Source organism: Lathamus discolor, chromosome Z (assembly GCF_037157495.1).
Source record: "Lathamus discolor isolate bLatDis1 chromosome Z, bLatDis1.hap1, whole genome shotgun sequence".
Taxonomy (NCBI): domain Eukaryota; kingdom Metazoa; phylum Chordata; class Aves; order Psittaciformes; family Psittacidae; genus Lathamus; species Lathamus discolor.
The window spans coordinates 17,643,377-17,660,485 of NC_088909.1; the positions used below are offsets into that span (position 1 = coordinate 17,643,377).

A 17,109-nucleotide genomic window follows, 5' to 3' on the forward strand; every position below is an offset into this window, starting at 1 on the left:
ATAGGATATAGGAAATGTAACTATCATAGGATCTATACCTACCTGTTGCTGTATTGTATTTTAAATTATACAGGCTTATCAGCCCCTGTGCCTAGAGGAAGAAAAGGAAAAAAAGTGAAGACCCAGGCAAGCACTTTCGATATACACAAAGCAGAATGGCTTAGAAAATACAATCCAGAACATCTCTTGCAAGATGAAGGGTACAAAAAGCACATAAAACACCATTGCAACAAGTAAGCAGTAGCTGAAGCATGGATGTCTTTCAGTGTCTATGTAAAGATTCTTCTTTTATTCTAATCGTTTATTTTCTTAGACTTCAAAATACTTGCAGAACTATAAAGAAATAAGTTTAATAGTGTTAGCCTGATTAGAATAATTAGGTTGCAGGTATATTAGGAGGTTAATTGAATATTTCAGAATACTTAAAATAATTCTGCATGTGTGTGTCCATACAGAGAAAGAGATGCAAGGATGTCTGGGGAGTCTTGCAGCATCCAAAGGACTAAAGTTTTTGGGAACGCTTAGCAAAGAAACAGGAAGCTGTAAAGTCATTGCCCCTCAGTCTTACATGCTGTTTTACCTAGCATGTTTTCTAGGCTTCTGGAAATCTGAGCTACTAGCTTGTGGAAAGCCCATTCATAGCCATGAGCTAGTTTTAGATAAATCATTTTTCTGCAGCAGAACGTCTCATACTCTGCCTGAAAAATTCATACTACTAGTCAAGAATTGAAATAGAGCATGGAGAAGCCATCAGGGTCGTGCATCAAATTCTGAGTGAGAAGGAATGAACAGGTGACCTGAAAGATGCTGTCGGCCAGCTCAGGTCTTTCTGAAGATATCTTTTAAGTAGGAAAAGGGAAATAGCAGTTTGTTCTTAGCACTATTTAAAGAAGCAAGTGAGGAGTGTTGTGCTGGCCCTGGTCTTTGCCTAGAATTTGCAATGAGACAATTTGTAAAAGTGATTGCAGTAAATGGTGTTAGGTGACCTAAGCTGAGGGTTATGTCCTCTTACATCTGGAGAAAGTATGTTTTAGGAAAATCACTTGAAAGCTTTCTGATACTATAACAGAAAAAACACAACCACCTGCGACTATTGAAAGCTTTTAGAGTGCTAATATTTGTATTTCTTTTTTCTTCATTCAGGGTCTTACTTCGTGTAAGAATGCTGTATTACTTAAAACAAGAAGTCATTGGTAATGAATTCCAAAAGGTGTTTAATGGAATTGATGCCAGGTGAACTATAGAGAAGTTTTTTGCTTGCTTGTTTTAAATGTAAACTATCAAATGAAAATTCTGAAATCTTTCTGGACCTGAATAGGAATTGTTAAACCCAAATATTCGTATCCTTAGGCTGTGAGAAAAATGTTTTTGTTTACTCTGTTTGCTTTGTATTGACTCAACACAGGGAAGTCCCAATTCCTATTTATGACTCTAGTTATATAAAGTAAAAATATTTAAGTCAAATAGACTGTATAAGTGAGTGAAAAATAGAATTCTTTACATTCTAATTAGCAGGGTTTTCTGCCTCTTTATACATGCTTTTGGGTAAGTGCTGCATATTCCATTAATTTTTATTTTTTTTTAATTGGAAGTATTGCCATTTGGAAATTCTTGACCTCTTTGCTACGGCAGCTTGTGGAGGATAGAAAGTTTTAATTTGATTCACAAAAATGTTACAGACATTTGTGGAAGAACAGTCTATCTTGTGCTGTTAAAACGCAGATAATCCTTGGTTTGCAAAGTTTTGCAAGCACAAACTGCAGGAGTTGCCAGAGTTTACTGAGAGAGGAAGAATATTTTATACCAGTTCTGGTTTCTCTGTCAAATACAAATATCAAGCTGTCTGGATGCTTTGTAGTGCTGTTTTTAGGGTCTTACTGTATATGTATGCTTGGAGAAGTATAAAAATCCCACATAAAGTAGAAATGTACAAAATGAATATCAAACTTCACTTCTTCCTCTGAATATTATTGATGACGTTGTGCTGTTGGTGATTCTCCTTAGTGAAATTGATGTTTGGGTCCCTGAGCCAGATCACTCTGAAGTTCCTGCTGAGTGGTGGGATGCAGATGCAGATAAATCACTTCTAATTGGAGTTTTTAAACATGGTGAGTAACATGGATGACTACATATGTACTTGCCCACCCCTCAAGATAAACACCCTACACTCAGTTTTTTACAGCTTACTATGGAAGTTGAACTTATGCCACCTTTTTTTCTTTTAATAGGTTATGAAAAATACAACACTATCAGAGCAGACCCAGCACTGTGTTTCTTGGAAAGGGTTGGCAAGCCGGATGAGAAAGCTGTTGCTGCCGAACAGAGAGCAAATGATTACATGGATGGGTATGAGCACTTAAATTGCGCATTAATGTTTCAGGACCTTGAAATAAACAAGACTGAATTTCTGTGGTGAACATTACTCTCTTTTTAACTGGTTTTATACTAGCTTGATGTCATTGTGAAGAATTCTAGTTTGATTTTACTTGCAGAGAGTGGAAGAGAGTTAGGAACAGTATAACAGAACCACTGAAGTTTGGGATTTCACAGTTAAAAGGAAAAATGGAGCAACTAATTGTTAACAAGGATTCTACCTTGTGTTGCCGTAACAGAAGTATTACTTAGACACTGAAGTGCAAAAGCCTTCACAGGCATGGAGCACTACAGACCTTTTTAACCTGACTTCAGGTCAGTAAGCTTGACATGTTAGTCTTGTGTAGCTAACCAGTGACCCCAGTAGATCTATTTGAGTATCATTAGTAATTACTGAATGAGAAAACTGCTTTTCTTCACTGCTTCATCAATGAGGTTAGCAGCTGTGGTCATAAACATCTTTGAATGACACAGTGAACTGGGGAAAGGGGTGGGGGAGGGGACAAGATTCAAGCCACTGCTGCCATGAAGTATTCTGGAAAATGGAGTACATCTAGCTAAATTTAAATGAGTTTTGCTTAGTTGAAGAGAGTTTGAGGACTTCTGATATATTACTAAGATGGATTTTTTGTTGTTGTTGAAATTCTTAACAGGGATGTAGAAGATCCAGAATATAAACCAGCACCAGCAATGTTTAAAGATGACATAGAGGTATAGTAGGCACCTATTAATAGCTCCTTTTAACACTCTTTGTAATACTTCCACCTTTTCACTGAGCAAATTATTACATTTTTCTATATTTATCTAAATTTGTAGAACTTATTCCGAGTGTTCCTTCAGCTCTGTGGGTGCAAGACATGGGAGGGAATTGCTGTATAATTCTCTTTGCATTGTTAGCCATTTGTCCGAAGTATCTGTTACTCTTGTTCTTCGTCATATTCATAAATTGACTATAAGATGCAAATTTAACCTAAACCTCTGGAGAGGGCTACATTGTAAATTTTGCTTTACTTCTGTTTTCCTACAGGATGATGTTTCATCCCCGGGTGATCTAGTAATAGCAGATGGAGGTAAAGACATAAAACTTCAAATCTGAGCTAATTCAGTCAATCTTGAATTGTTTAGTTTTGCTGACTTTAATCTAAAATGTATTCAGATTGCTTAGTGTAGAACCATAGGAACCAGCAGTGTTTAACTTGTTTATTTTTTCTGTGACTTTGTTTTAATATAGATGGGCAAATGATGGATGGAGACAAAATCTATTGGCCCACTCAGTCTGCCTTAACAACACGTCTTCGCCGCCTTATAACAGCTTATCAGCGAACAAGTAAAAATAGGCAGGCCCAGCAGATCCAGTCAGCATTCTCAGTACAACCTAGTATGATGCAGCCTCCATATGAGGAAGCTGCTTTAAATCCAAAGATGGCTGCTAAGATTGAAAGACAGCAAAGGTATGTGCAGCATGCAAATACGCATTTTTTAATACATACTTATATTAAAAATAGCAAATAACAGTTGTTAGCTGTGTGAAATAGTGAAGAGAATTATGCAACTTTCAATTATTTTTTTTTCTTGCTGACCAAGATGGACAAGAAGAGAAGAAGCTGACTTCTACAGAGTTGTTTCCACATTTGGAGTTGTGTTTGATCCAGAAAGGGGGCGATTTGATTGGACCAAATTTAGAGCAATGGCTAGACTACATAAGAAAACAGATGAGAGCTTAGAGAAGTACTTGTATGCATTTATGTCAATGTGCCGCAGAGTCTGTCGTCTCCCCTCAAAAGAAGGTGGGCTTATAGATTTTACTTCTAGCTTTATCTTTAATTTCTATTGCCAGGGCTTATTTTCAGAAGGTTTTTCTTTCGTGTGTTCCAATATAAAAAGGGGGAAAAAGGAAATAAGGGAACATGTTAAGTGTAAAATTGGAAGCTTATAATGGGGAGACATGTATTAACTGATTAAAGCCATCTCCTCCTAGAACTGATTTGTAGTGCAGGCTTTTTCCAAATTGTCATCTTTGCTTTGTTTTAATACAGAACTCGTGGACCCAAACATCTTTATCCAACCAATTACAGAGGAGCGTGCTTCTCGGACTTTGTATCGCATTGAACTCCTACGGAAAGTGCGGGAACAGGCCCTTAGACACCCACAGTTGTTTGAACGACTAAAATTATGCCAGCCAAACCCAGACTTACCGGTCTGGTGGGAATGTGGGACTCATGACAGGGATTTACTTATTGGAGCTGCTAAACATGGAGTTAGCAGGACAGATTATCATATTCTCCGTGATCCTGAACTCTCATTTATGTCTGCCCAGAGGAACTATAATCAAAATAAAGTGACACTCTCAAGGACTTCTACTCCACTTCTCCATCAGTACCATATGGCATTATCTGCTTCTCCTCTTACACCTCAGTCAAGATTGTCAGATGCTAAAGTGAATGCTTTTGAGGACACAAGAGCTAAAAATGACAGTCTGAAAGAGGACCCTCAGTTTTCTGAAGAGGAATCTATGTCTACAGAGGAGACACAAACAATAATGAAATGTGAACCTTTGAGTCCAAGGAATGGCACGGCAATACAAAATACAGACCACAAACCTAGTGCGAAGACTGAAACAGACAGGCGCATGGTGGCAGCAAGGACAGAGCCTCTAACTCCAAACCCTGCCTCTAAAAAACAAAGAGTCAGCAAAAGGGGATCTGAATCTAGCTCTGACTCAGACTCTGACTCAGATAGATCATCCTGTTCTTCCAGGTCATCTTCTTCATCCTCTTCATCTTCATCATCTTGTTCACACTCCCGATCAGGCTCTAGCTCTTCATCATCTTCATCTTGTTCTTCAGCATCTTCATCCTCATCATCATCGTCCTCATCATCGTCATCGTCGTCATCATCATCGTCTGAAGAGAGTGATAGTGATGAAGAGGAGGCACAAAAACATGGTATGTGTGTAGTCTTACTTCTGCAGTATAACTCTAAACTGAACAAGTTTATTCTTAGTAGAAAAATGCCTAAAAAAAAAGACACTGAATCCCACAGAAGTAAACAAACATATTTTCTTGATTCTGTCAGTGAATTGGAAGAATTTGAGGGATGCAGCATTTTCTTTGCTTCATATCAGTGACTTGGATGAGGTACTTGAGAGTTGTTGACTGATTCTCTAAGCAAGCTCACCATGCATGTGGTTCACATCTGGGAGGGCAGTTGAGCAGCTATGTTTTCTGGAAATATATATTCTGTGTGTATTCCCTACTGCCATTTATTTTTCTTCTTAAATGCAGAGATTTTTTTGGTTTTCCTGCCTTTTTCGCTTTTGCTCACCTGGCTTTGTAGCTTGCTCATTATGCTTTCATGTAATCTGCAGGTTTCCTGCTGGCCAGGCTATGGAGTAACATGAGCTACTTTTTCTTGTAAACTGGAGGTGGCCAAGCAGTTTACTTGGACTGAATGTTTTCAAACACTATGTATCTGGCTAGAAAAGACTGACGTGAATGTAGAGCACAGGACCAAAAACCCCAGAAACTACTTTTGAAAGCTTCAAAGTAGAAGCAAAAACCTCTCATCAGTGGAGTGATTTAAAATTTTTAGTAAACCAGCCAGTCATTCCTTATCTTGATTCTATGAAGTCTCCTCTACTCTTGCCCCTTGAAACTTAGAATGTGGAAAGATCTCTACTATGGTGAAAAATGGGAATAGAAAAAGAAGAAAGAGGAAAGTTAGATAGTGGCATTACACAGGAAGTGAGTAATCTTCCCCCCTCCACCTCCCCCTATCTCAGGGAAAAAACATTATGTTAATCAGATGGATCCTCTTTTTTGTGGAAATGACAAATGGAAACTATAGAGTTAATTTACTGGGCAAATGGATTACTGGGCAAGTAAAATGCCACTGAAACAAAATAATTAAGATGCCGCTGCTTGTAGCAGTGTAAGAACCTTTTCAGAGGAAATACTAGTATGCAAACATTAAAACAGTGAGAGAAAAAGGATGCTTATACAACATAAATATTTAGATCTAGATGGTGGGTACTATAACATGTGATATAAGTCCAAATATTAGGCTTGCTTTCTGCCAGCTCAGTCTGTTCAGGCAAGTAATTGTGCCATCCTCAGATTGCAGTGTCTTATAAATCAGTCAGCCCTTCTTCGTTTGGCTATTTTGCTGTAAGTTGGCGTTGACGAGATTGGTAAATGCTGGAAAACTCTCTTAACATCATCTGCATCTTAATTTTAAGACCAGGTTTTATTTCGTAACTTGTACAGTGATAATGGACCCTTGGCATACTTTTCACATTTGAAACATGTTTCAATGAGAGCTAAATTTTATCAGATGACTCAATACTTAGCTACTGTTAAGGGCAAATTTGAGTTCTACAGAAATGTCCCTCAGTACTGGTACTCTTACTCTGCTGAGGTAGTATTTACATTTTCAAGTAGCACCTGACTATTCTCCTATGTCATAATGAAACTTGCAACTTGCATTGTTGTCTGGCTGGAGGCAAAAGTAAAATAGCAATGAGAAGTATAACAAAGTCAGAGGATACACTGGAAGGATACTAAGAAACCCTTGGTCATTAAAATTTATAAAATGAAATTATATGGACACAAGTGTCCCAAGATGTGGAACATCCAGGATTCTATCCTGAAAATCTTTTTAAAGTAGCATCCCAATTGATTTGCCGTCTCATGGTGATAGACATCTTCCCTTTCAGTTTAATTCTGTACCTGGCAGTGTTCAAGGCCAGGCTGGACAGAGCCTTGGGTGACATGGTCTAGTGTGAGGTGTACCTGCCCACAGCAGGTGGGTTGGAACTTGATGATCTTAAGGTCCTTTCCAACCCTGACTGTTCTATGATTCTATGACACGTTGAGCTCTTGAAAAATAAACAGGCGTATGAGTGGAATTTAAATGCCTAGTAAAGGATCAGCAGTCATCCTGAAAAACCTAACAAATTAGTTCTTCAGTTTCACTTCTGTTTGGACTTTCTCTGAACATTGTTATGTGTGTTTCGTTCACCTGAACTTCTTAAATGAGTGTTTAGCTTCCTTATGACATCAAGTGATGTTAGTGTTTTTATTTAGCAGAAGGAACCCCGCATATAAAAGCATATGATGAAGAGAGTGTAGCCTCTCTGAGTACAACACAAGATGAGACTCAGGATAGTTTCCAGATGAACAATGGGACACCGAGTTCAAGTTACCTCCTACAAGGTGGATATATGCTGGCTGCATCCTATTGGCCAAAGGCAAGTTTATGATACTATTTTGAAAACCAAAGTTGTAGGTGAAGGTGAGATGTGACATTAGTATTCCATTATATATGTTAAAACCATACCACTGAGGTGTAGAAAGATCTTGGAAAAAGGAAACAGGATTTTGCGTGTGGCAAATTACAGTAAAATTTTCACAAAGCATTTTGTTCATCAGTTGTACAGGTGTATCTGTAAAAGACAGAATGTGCACACAGGAAACAAAACTGAAAAGGAAGCCTACTTAAGATGCATGATCTTAAGTCTGTGAGAGGAATTGTTTAGTGTAATCCAAAAGAATGTAAAAATGAAATAGCAAGAAATCAGTTAAGCTAAATATTAAAAAACAAAAAATAATTCTTGAATGGTAGTAGGACTCCCTTCAGATACATTGCAAGGTCCTAAGTCATGTTAAAGTTTAGGCTGGCTGAATCACTGGTGTAAAACAACTTCTGTGTTAAAATTTAACTGTATGATTCCATGATGGAATTTGTGAAATTAGTGAAATTTCTAAAGTATACTTTGAAAAGGTGATAATACTAGGTGGCTAAGTGATGAAAGCAGTGGCATACTTGTTTACAGGTGATGAAATTTAAGTACAGAGGTGACTTCCAAGAACTTTTACAGGGGATTGGTACAAATACAGGAACTTAGAAAACAGAAATATTTTAAGTCCAAGTCCAGTGATTAAGAATGTTGTAATTTCTCTTACTTTTAGAATTAGAAGATAATACATAAATGTAGTATGTACAGTGTTGATAAGCATTACTCATAAAATTTTTTTCTCTGGTTTATAGGATCGAGTTATGATTAATCGACTTGACAGTATTTGTCAAACAGTGTTGAAAGGTAAATGGCCTTCATCAAGAAGGAGCTATGACAGTAACACAGTGGCCTCTTTCTACACAACCAAGCTTCTGGATAGCCCAGGTGCTGCTGCAGATTACATTGAGCCCAGTGCACCAACACCCCCTCTTGCAGGTGTTAAAGAAGATTATGATCAATCACCACAGATGTCAAAGGTGAAGAAGCATGTACGAGAAAAGGAGTTTACAGTGAAAATCAATGACGTATGTTTATTTTTATTGCCCTAGGACCTGATTGCGATTGCGGTGTGCGGCATGCTATACCTGCAAGTGGCTGCCTGCTCTCACTCTCACTTCCTTCACACACTTGTTTGTGGGTATTTGGGTCTGCTGCTTCTGGGCATTGACTGTTTGGGGTTTGGGTTTGTTTTGGGGTTTTGGCTTTGTTTTGGGGTTTTTTTTTTTTGGTGGGTGGTGGTGCTTTTTGGATTTGGTGTTTTTGGTTGTGGGGTGTTTTGTTTTGGTTTTCTTTGTTGTTTTGTTTGTTTGTTCTCCCCCCCTCCTTTTTTTTTTTTTTTTTTTTTTTTAATTTGCATAAGCCACTGGAAGGAATCGCTATTATTTCTCTCTCTGAATTGAGATTTTGCCATTCTGGTGCTTCCTCAGACAGCCTGTTTAACGCTGTTTCTAAGAAGTCTGGTTAGTAATAACAGCTACTTCTGTTGTTTGGCTTTTTTTTAAGACATTTCAGCATGTCCTATCCAGCAAGCACTTTATTATTTCATGGCCTTTAAGAGGGTTATATGTAAATTTCCCCGTTTAAATGCAGGCTAGAAGCTTCAAACATTCTTATCTGTAGTTTGAGACCTCTTCACAGCACATAAAAATGTATGAAAATTTCCTCTTGTAATTGGGTTTGGCATTTCTTGAAGACTGGATTATTGAGGTAGACAGCTGTTCAGTGTCTGGATTTTTCAGTTACAATAGTAGATAATTTAAAATTTATATTCACACAAGCAATTCCATGGAATTTCTGTTCAGATTTGTTTTTTACATGGAGGAGAAGCCAGGCTTGATTTAAAGTTCATTCTTGCTCAATTCTTCTGGAGTAATTGTTTGTATGTGAGAATCCTGATTATGAAGTAGTCATTTCTGTTTCAGAAGAGACTCTTCTAACCCTGGCATTTATTTAACAGGAAGGTGGTTTGAAATTGACTTTTCAGAAGCAGGGACTGTCTCAGAAAAGGCCATTTGAAAGCGAGGAAGGTGCACTGGGACAGCAGCAATACCTGGCTCGACTACGTGAACTCCAGAATGCCTCAGAAACCAGCCTTGTCAGCTTCCCTAAATCACTCCCCAAATCAGGTATGTAAAATGTCAGAGGGAATAAGGGTTAGTATCAAATCTTATCTCCTGGGTTCTTCAGCTGATCTCCCTGTACAGGCAGTGGAAGAGGGATGTTAGCAGTGTTGTTTACTCTAAACCACAGTCTCAGAAATACTCCCCATTATGGTAGGGAAACTAGGCACCTGAGTTGAGGCATGAGGTTGGACCACACGAGTACTGTCTCACAGTGTCAGTTACTGTAATGTTCATTTATTAGAATGATGCATTTCTATATTATAATCACTCCCACAAGATTTAAATAATGAAGTGCATCACGGTACACTCACAGTTATCAGTTTAATTCTGAACTCACTGTGGCTAGCTTCTAAGTAAAGATATGCCCATGTCAGTTTGCACTCTTCATATTCTTTCCTGTGTCTTGTGCAAAAAAACAGTAGTGGACAATAGTCTAGAATCAGGTTTTGGCTTATAGCCAAAGCTTGTATCTTATTTTCCTTGAAAATATTAGTAGGTACAGACTGACCAGGTTAGGAAGGATAAGGCCCAGTTAGAATTAAACTTGGCCAGGGATGTTAAGGATAACAGGAAGGGATTCTACAGGTACACAGCAAACAAAAAACAGACTAGGGACAAAATAGGCCCCCTGAGGAAGCTCTCGGGAGAACTGGCTACACAGGATTTGGAGAAGGCTGAGGTTCTCAATGACTTCTTTGCCTCGGTCTTCACTGGCAAAGGCTCTGACTGCACCACCCAGGTCTTAGAAGGCAGACGCAGGGACTGTGAGAATGAAGACCTTGGGCCTACTGTGGGAGAGGATCTGGTTCGAGACCATCTTAAAAATCTGAACGTGCACAAGTCCATGGGACCTGATGAAATCCATCCGCGGGTCCTAAAGGAGCTGGCGAATGAAGCTGCTAAGCCACTGGCCATCGTATTTGAAAAATCATGGCAGTCAGGTGAAGTTCCCGACGACTGGAAAAAGGGAAATATAACCCCCATTTTCAAGAAGGGGAAAATGGAAGACCCGGGGAATTACAGACCAGTCAGTCTCACCTCTGTGCCTGGCAAAATCTTGGAGCACATTCTCCTGGAAGGCATGCTAAGGCACATGAAAAACAACAAGGTGCTTGGTGACAGCCAGCATGGCTTCACTAAGGGGAAATCCTGCCTGACCAATTTGGTGGCCTTCTATTGACGGGGTTACGGAACTGATGGAAAAGGGTAAAGCAGTTGATGTCATCTACCTGGACTTGTGCAAAGCATTTGACACTGTCCCACACAACATCCTTGTCTCTAAATTGGAGAGACATCAACTTGATGGATTGACCACTCGGTGGATAAAGAACTGGCTGGATGGCCGCACACAAAGAGTTGTGGTCAATGGCTCAATGTCCGGCTGGAGACCAGTAACGAGTGGTGTCCCTCAGGGATCGGTGTTGGGACCGGTCTTGTTTAACATCTTCATCGCTGAGATGGACAGTGGGATTGAGTGCGCCCTCAGCAAGTTTGCCGATGACATCAAGCTGTGTGGTCCAGTTGATACCCTGGAGGGAAGGGATGCCATCCAGAGGGACCTTGACACGCTTGTAAGGTGGGCTGATAACAACCTTATGAAGTTCAACCATGCCAAGTGCAAGGTCCTACACCTGGGTCAGAGCAATCCCAGGCACAGCTACAGATTGGGCAAAGAAGATTCAGAGCAGCCCTGCAGAGAAGGACTTGGGGGTGCTGGTCGATGAGAAAATGAACATGAGCCAGCTTCAGTGTGCGCTCGCAGCCCAGAAAGCCAACCGTATCCTGGGCTGCATCAAAAGGAGCATGACCAGCAGGTCGAAAGAGGTGATCCTGCCCCTCTACTCTGCTCTTGTGAGACCTCACCTGGAGTATTGTGTGCAGTTCTGGTGTCCTCAACATAAAAAGGACATGGAACTGCTGGAACAAGTGCAGAGGAGGGCCACGAGGATGATCAGGGGACTGGAGCACCTCCCGTATGAAGACAGGCTGAGAAAGTTGGGGCTGTTCAGCCTGGATAAGAGAAGGCTGCATGGAAACCTCATAGCAGCCTTCCAGTATCTGAAGGGGGCCTATAGGGATGCTGGGGAGGGACTCTTCGTCAGGGACTGTAGTGACAGGACAAGGGGTAACGGGTTAAAACTTAAAGAGGGGAAGTTTAGATTGGATATAAAGAGGAAATTCTTTCCTGTTAGGGTGGTGAGGCACTGGAATGGGTTGCCCAGGGAGGTTGAGTGCTCCATCCCTGGCGGTGTTCAAGGCCAGGTTGGATGAAGCCTTGGGTGGGATGGTTTAGTGTGAGGTGTCCCTGCCCATGGCAGGGGGATTGGAACTAGATGATCTTGAGGTCCTTTCCAACCCTAACTATTCTATGATTCTATGACAAGTGAAAATGACGCTAAAGTAAGCAGCTACAATTTGGATTAAAATACTCAGAATTACTAGAGTTGGGAACTTGATTTAGGCCAGCTTCTGATATAAAAGACTGCAGTTCATTAAGGTTGTGTACATACAGGGATGAGATTTCATTTAAACAAATATCCTACCCTTCACTTGCATTTTGTGCTTGCTTATTCTTTTTCAACATAGAATCATAGAATGGTTTGGGTTTGAAGGGACCTACCATGGGCAGGGACACCTAGCACTAACCCATGTCGCCCAAGGCTCTGTCTAGCCTGGCTTTTACCACAGCCAGGGATGGAGCATTGACAACTTCCTTGGGCAACCCATCCCAATGCCTCACCACCCTCACAGTGAAGAACTTCTTCCTTATATCTAACCTAAACTTCCCCTGTTTAAGTTTGAATCCATTACCTCTTGTCCTATCACTACAGTCCCTCATGAAGTGTCCCTCCTCAGCATCCTTGTAGGCCCCAACTTGTTATAAACATGTATTGAGGTGTATCTGCCTCCGTGCATATGTGATGTCATCAGGTTTCACAAGCCCTCCTCCCTGTACAGATTTATTTGAAGGGGGTAGGAGCACAGTAACAGGAAACTTAGGTGGTAAAATGGCTTTTCAGAGCCTGAAACTAATAGTGTTTTAAACAGTCATAAAACAATAGGTGATTTCTGTTCTATATAACATGTAGAAATTACATGCACTTGCACTATTTCAAGTAATTTAATTTCCTTTTGTTATTCAGCCACATTCTTTGTTATGAACAATTCAAGCATCTGACACTCATTTTATTGCATTATTAATTAGGCACTTCAGGTCACTTAATAGCCAGTGCCAATGGAGTGATAGCTGACAGTCAGCCTCCAGTCAAAAAGAGAAGAGGAAGAAGGAAGAATGTGGAAGGAGTTGATGTTCTCTTTATAAACCGAAATAAACAGCCTAACCATGTAAGTAAACTTGACTTTGTATCCAAGAATAAGGTCCAAATTACTGTTAATCCCTTAACTGAGCATAACCAGCTGTCAACATACAACAAAAACTTTATTATTCAAAACTGTTGGGTTTGGTCTTTTTCTGAAATTGTCCACTGACACTTCATTACTACACAAATGAGAACTGGTGGAGTTTTACTAAATATTAGATATATTCAATACTTGTAACAATTTTAGCAAGTAAATTCTAGTTTTGACAAACTGTAATTACCGTGTTATTAAAAACTTGATGTTTGACCTAATAACACCTTCTGACATCTTTAACATCTGTCACAGGACCTGATTGTACAATGATTTAAAGGGACCTATTTATGGTACGAGTAGTCTCAGTCCTTCAGTGTGTGCATAATGATGTGCAGGACTGTGACCTTCATTGTATAATATATGAAATAATTGTGATGGTTTGTTTTCTTTGAAGAACTTTATCAGATGTCTTGAATTTCTCCAGGTTAATCTGGGGATTAACTCCAGTCAAGTTGCTTCAGGAATAAACCCAGCACTCACTCACACACAGTCCCAAGGCATGCTTGATGCAGACAGTCCAGTTCCTGTTATTAACCTAAAAGATGGAACGAGGCTTGCAGGTGATGATGCCCCCAAAAGGAGAGATTTGGAAAGGTGGCTTAAAGAACATCCTGGATATGTTGAAGATTCAGGAGCTTGTATTCCTGTGAGTATTCCTTTCAACTCTGCTTCAGCTAAACGGTGAAACATTTCTCACAGAATGTGTTTGGGTTTGTATTCCATGTTAGGTGAAGTTACTCCTTCTTTGTTCTTCTGCTGTGTTTAGTAAAAGGAGAATGTTAATTTCTTTTCACATATTTAAGCTCCAAAAGCCTTCCTTCTCCTTCAAAGACATAATTGCCAAAAAAAGGAATACTAAGCAAAGACACTTGATCTTTGCCTAATGTCACTCAAGATAAAAAAAAATCAAAAAAAAAATAGATACGAAAACTATGTTACCCTGACACTAGTGATAGGAGCTGAAAATGTGTAATAGCGTTTTTAATGATATGCCAGGGGATTAAAGACTTTACTGTGGGATGTATCTCACACCTACATTATGGTGCTATATGGTAGTGATGTTTCTGTGAGTATGATACTCTCATCATGCTACCTCTGAATCTGAGATTTGGTAATGTTGAACAGAATGTAACAAAACAGTGTACACAGTGTCTGGAACAATAACCTTATTTCTCCATAAACACGTTACAGTATAAAACAATAGCAACATTCCTGACAATTAAAGCACTGTTGAAAACTGAAAATTACTAAAATAAAGCAATGGGTAGAGGCATCAGTGAGAGGGTTTAGTGATGTTTACTGAGCTGCATATTACATGATTGAGATTAGTAAATTAGTATTGTCACTAAAATATTTCTGAAATCGATGATGACTTCATATGAATGTCTAACTCAAGAGAATGCACAGGTATCTTAGCATTTTTGAAAGTTATACCAGAAAGATAGTGGGCTTTTTGATTCCTTCATAACAGAGGATGCAGCTGCATGATGGGAGGCCCAAACAAAAAAGACACCGTTGTCGAAACCCGAATAAACTGGATGTTAATAGTTTGACTGGTGAAGAACGTGTTCAGCTCATAAATAGAAGAAATGCAAGAAAGGTATTTATCTTACTGTTCCCATTCTGATGTTCTCCAAATGAAAAGTTGCCAAAAAAGAAGAACGATATATACTACGCTTGTTAAAATACTGTGTATAAGTGAAAGGGTTTTGGTTTAAAGTTTTGGCACAGAGCAAGAAAGTCACTCACAATCTTTCTGTAAATGTTTTGCAACTATGCAAATATGTAAGACGATATGGCTGGAAATATACCCTGTAGTTTATGTTCAGATAGAACTGAAAACAATACATTGGAATATTTGTGCCCTTGAGGTACGGCCACTGAAATACATGTTCTAATGAAAGCAGGAAATGTTTATATGCTACTGTATTAGGGTCAGAAGCTTTGTGCATCTGTAGAGGAGGGTTAGGCAGAATTTTGAGAGTCTCTCATCTTTTCAGTGCAATAAGACAGCAGCTCTAGAGAGGAACCTGTGTGGTGCTAGTCTCTTGAAAAACAGCCCCAGGGCTGCTCTACTGTAAGCCATGCCCTGAGGAATCTTTTCAAAGCTGACAATCAAGGAGTGAGAGATTTGATCCCTGCTTGCTCTAAAAGTCTGTGTTTTCGTGATGGCTTATTTTTTCTCTTAATAAATCTCCATGCCATAATTGAGAATCTTGTTAGTTTATTAATCTTAATTTTCCTACTTACAAACTGTCCTGCACTTTTCTGAACCACCAAACTCAATTTGATTAATTTTCTTTTCTAAGTTCAGTTCTACATCTAGTAGCAGGTAATGAAGAGACCAAAAGTGGCCTAGAAAATGTGAGTTGCTAAGTTGCAGTTCATAGAGAGAACCCAGTAGAAACTGGAATTCTTTTTTCTTTCTTTTTTCTACCATTTCTTCTTTCTTTCTGGGTATGAACAATGTGATTAATTTGAAATCTGACTTTCCTGTTGTGATTTCATTAGGACATGCTGTCTAGCAATCTTAACTTTGCCTTTCTTGAATGGGAAAAAAAAAAAAATTATTCACAAAAGAAGCAGAGTCTCTTAAGAAAAGTATTTTTAGAATTTGACTGAGAGGATAGAATATGACTGTTTAGTGGACAAAGGAAATGTTTAACCGGATTGTAGTTAACAACCTTCTTGCTAAGACTTGGCCACTATTGTTCTCTATTTATGGGGTTGTTCCTCCATTTATTCCATGTCTGAATAATGTCGAATATTAAACATTAGTCGGAATGTGAAATATTGAAGTTGCAAAGTACAAGTTTAATAGATGAGTTTGAGTTTAGTAGGTTTAGAACAAATCAAGAGTATGTCACATATACCACAAGGAATCACTGAAAAGCTGTCTTGTACTCATTGATAATTTCAAGTTAGACTTGGTTTGTATTGTTCTGTATAAAAGGCAAAAAATGAAACAGTGTCAGGTGTGACTGTTGCCTTTTCTTCATATGAATGAGTATTTCCTGACTTCCGCCTTCTGTTTCCCAGGTCGGGGGTGCCTTTGCTCCCCCTCTGAAGGATTTGTGCAGGTTCTTGAAAGAAAATCCAGAGTATGGAGTGGCTCCTGAATGGGGAGAAGTTGTAAAACAGTCTGTGAGTATCTGTAGAGCAAGATAACAATGACATGAAATACATCTTAAAAACATGGCAAGCAGGAAAAAAAGCATGCCTTTTGGCATGTTTTTCATGTCTGGTATTATATTAAACATGGAATGTGAGTCAATGTTAGCTTTTTTCCGCCAGCTCAATTCCCTAAACTGGGTCATTGGCACAGCTGTGAGTAGGAAGAAGGGAAGACAGTGGCAGGTAACCCCAAATTAGAGATTTGGGTGAAAGCACTATCGTACTGTGGCTTTCTCATCTCTTAAATGTAGCCTAGAAGGTTTGGGAAGATTAATATAATTTTAAATATTTATTTTACTTTTTAATTAATTAACTTTCATTGTGCACCTTTAATAAATTACTATACTCAATAAAAATTTAAACCAAGCATTAATACAGCTATTTTCTACTACTATTATATAGCTGGTATCTCTTTAAGTCATTGGCTCAAATAGGGTGTATGGTTCTGAGTTCATTCCGTCTGTTTTGAAGATAAGAACATATTTTGAATTTTAAGAAATTATGTTGTATAATAAAGAATGGTTTCTCGTAATCCAGTTAATCCTTCATTCCATGTGTCTAACAGAAGTGAAGATGGTTTTGTCAATATCCTTGTGAAGTCTCTTTCCTCGCCTACTTACATGTCTATTAACATGTCTATTAGTGTAATACTAATATGCCTATTAGTAACTAACTAATAGACTAATAACTAAACTAAATAACTAATAGACATAGACTACTAACATGTCT

At 38.9% G+C, this 17,109-nt stretch overlaps 1 protein-coding gene across 3 annotated transcripts in view; it reads left to right on the forward strand.

Annotated features, from left to right (window-relative positions):
- CHD9 (chromodomain helicase DNA binding protein 9) overlaps nucleotides 1-17,109 on the forward strand; it is a 101,595-nt gene that overhangs the window by 79,987 nt on the left and 4,499 nt on the right. Inside the window, exons 24-40 of one of the 3 annotated variants that reach the window (XM_065661314.1) lie at nucleotides 74-233; nucleotides 1,144-1,233; nucleotides 2,005-2,108; nucleotides 2,229-2,346; nucleotides 3,027-3,084; nucleotides 3,401-3,443; nucleotides 3,605-3,824; nucleotides 3,958-4,160; nucleotides 4,410-5,318; nucleotides 7,458-7,621; nucleotides 8,422-8,473; nucleotides 8,606-8,694; nucleotides 9,627-9,795; nucleotides 12,998-13,137; nucleotides 13,631-13,852; nucleotides 14,678-14,806; nucleotides 16,246-16,350. In XM_065661314.1, the coding sequence (XP_065517386.1) occupies nucleotides 74-233; nucleotides 1,144-1,233; nucleotides 2,005-2,108; nucleotides 2,229-2,346; nucleotides 3,027-3,084; nucleotides 3,401-3,443; nucleotides 3,605-3,824; nucleotides 3,958-4,160; nucleotides 4,410-5,318; nucleotides 7,458-7,621; nucleotides 8,422-8,473; nucleotides 8,606-8,694; nucleotides 9,627-9,795; nucleotides 12,998-13,137; nucleotides 13,631-13,852; nucleotides 14,678-14,806; nucleotides 16,246-16,350 (2,975 nt within the window). Of the gene's footprint in view, nucleotides 1-73; nucleotides 234-1,143; nucleotides 1,234-2,004; nucleotides 2,109-2,228; nucleotides 2,347-3,026; nucleotides 3,085-3,400; nucleotides 3,444-3,604; nucleotides 3,825-3,957; nucleotides 4,161-4,409; nucleotides 5,319-7,457; nucleotides 7,622-8,421; nucleotides 8,695-9,626; nucleotides 9,796-12,997; nucleotides 13,138-13,630; nucleotides 13,853-14,677; nucleotides 14,807-16,245; nucleotides 16,351-17,109 lie in introns of all 3 variants that reach the window. The other 2 variants (XM_065661312.1, XM_065661313.1) reach the window with 2 other exon arrangements.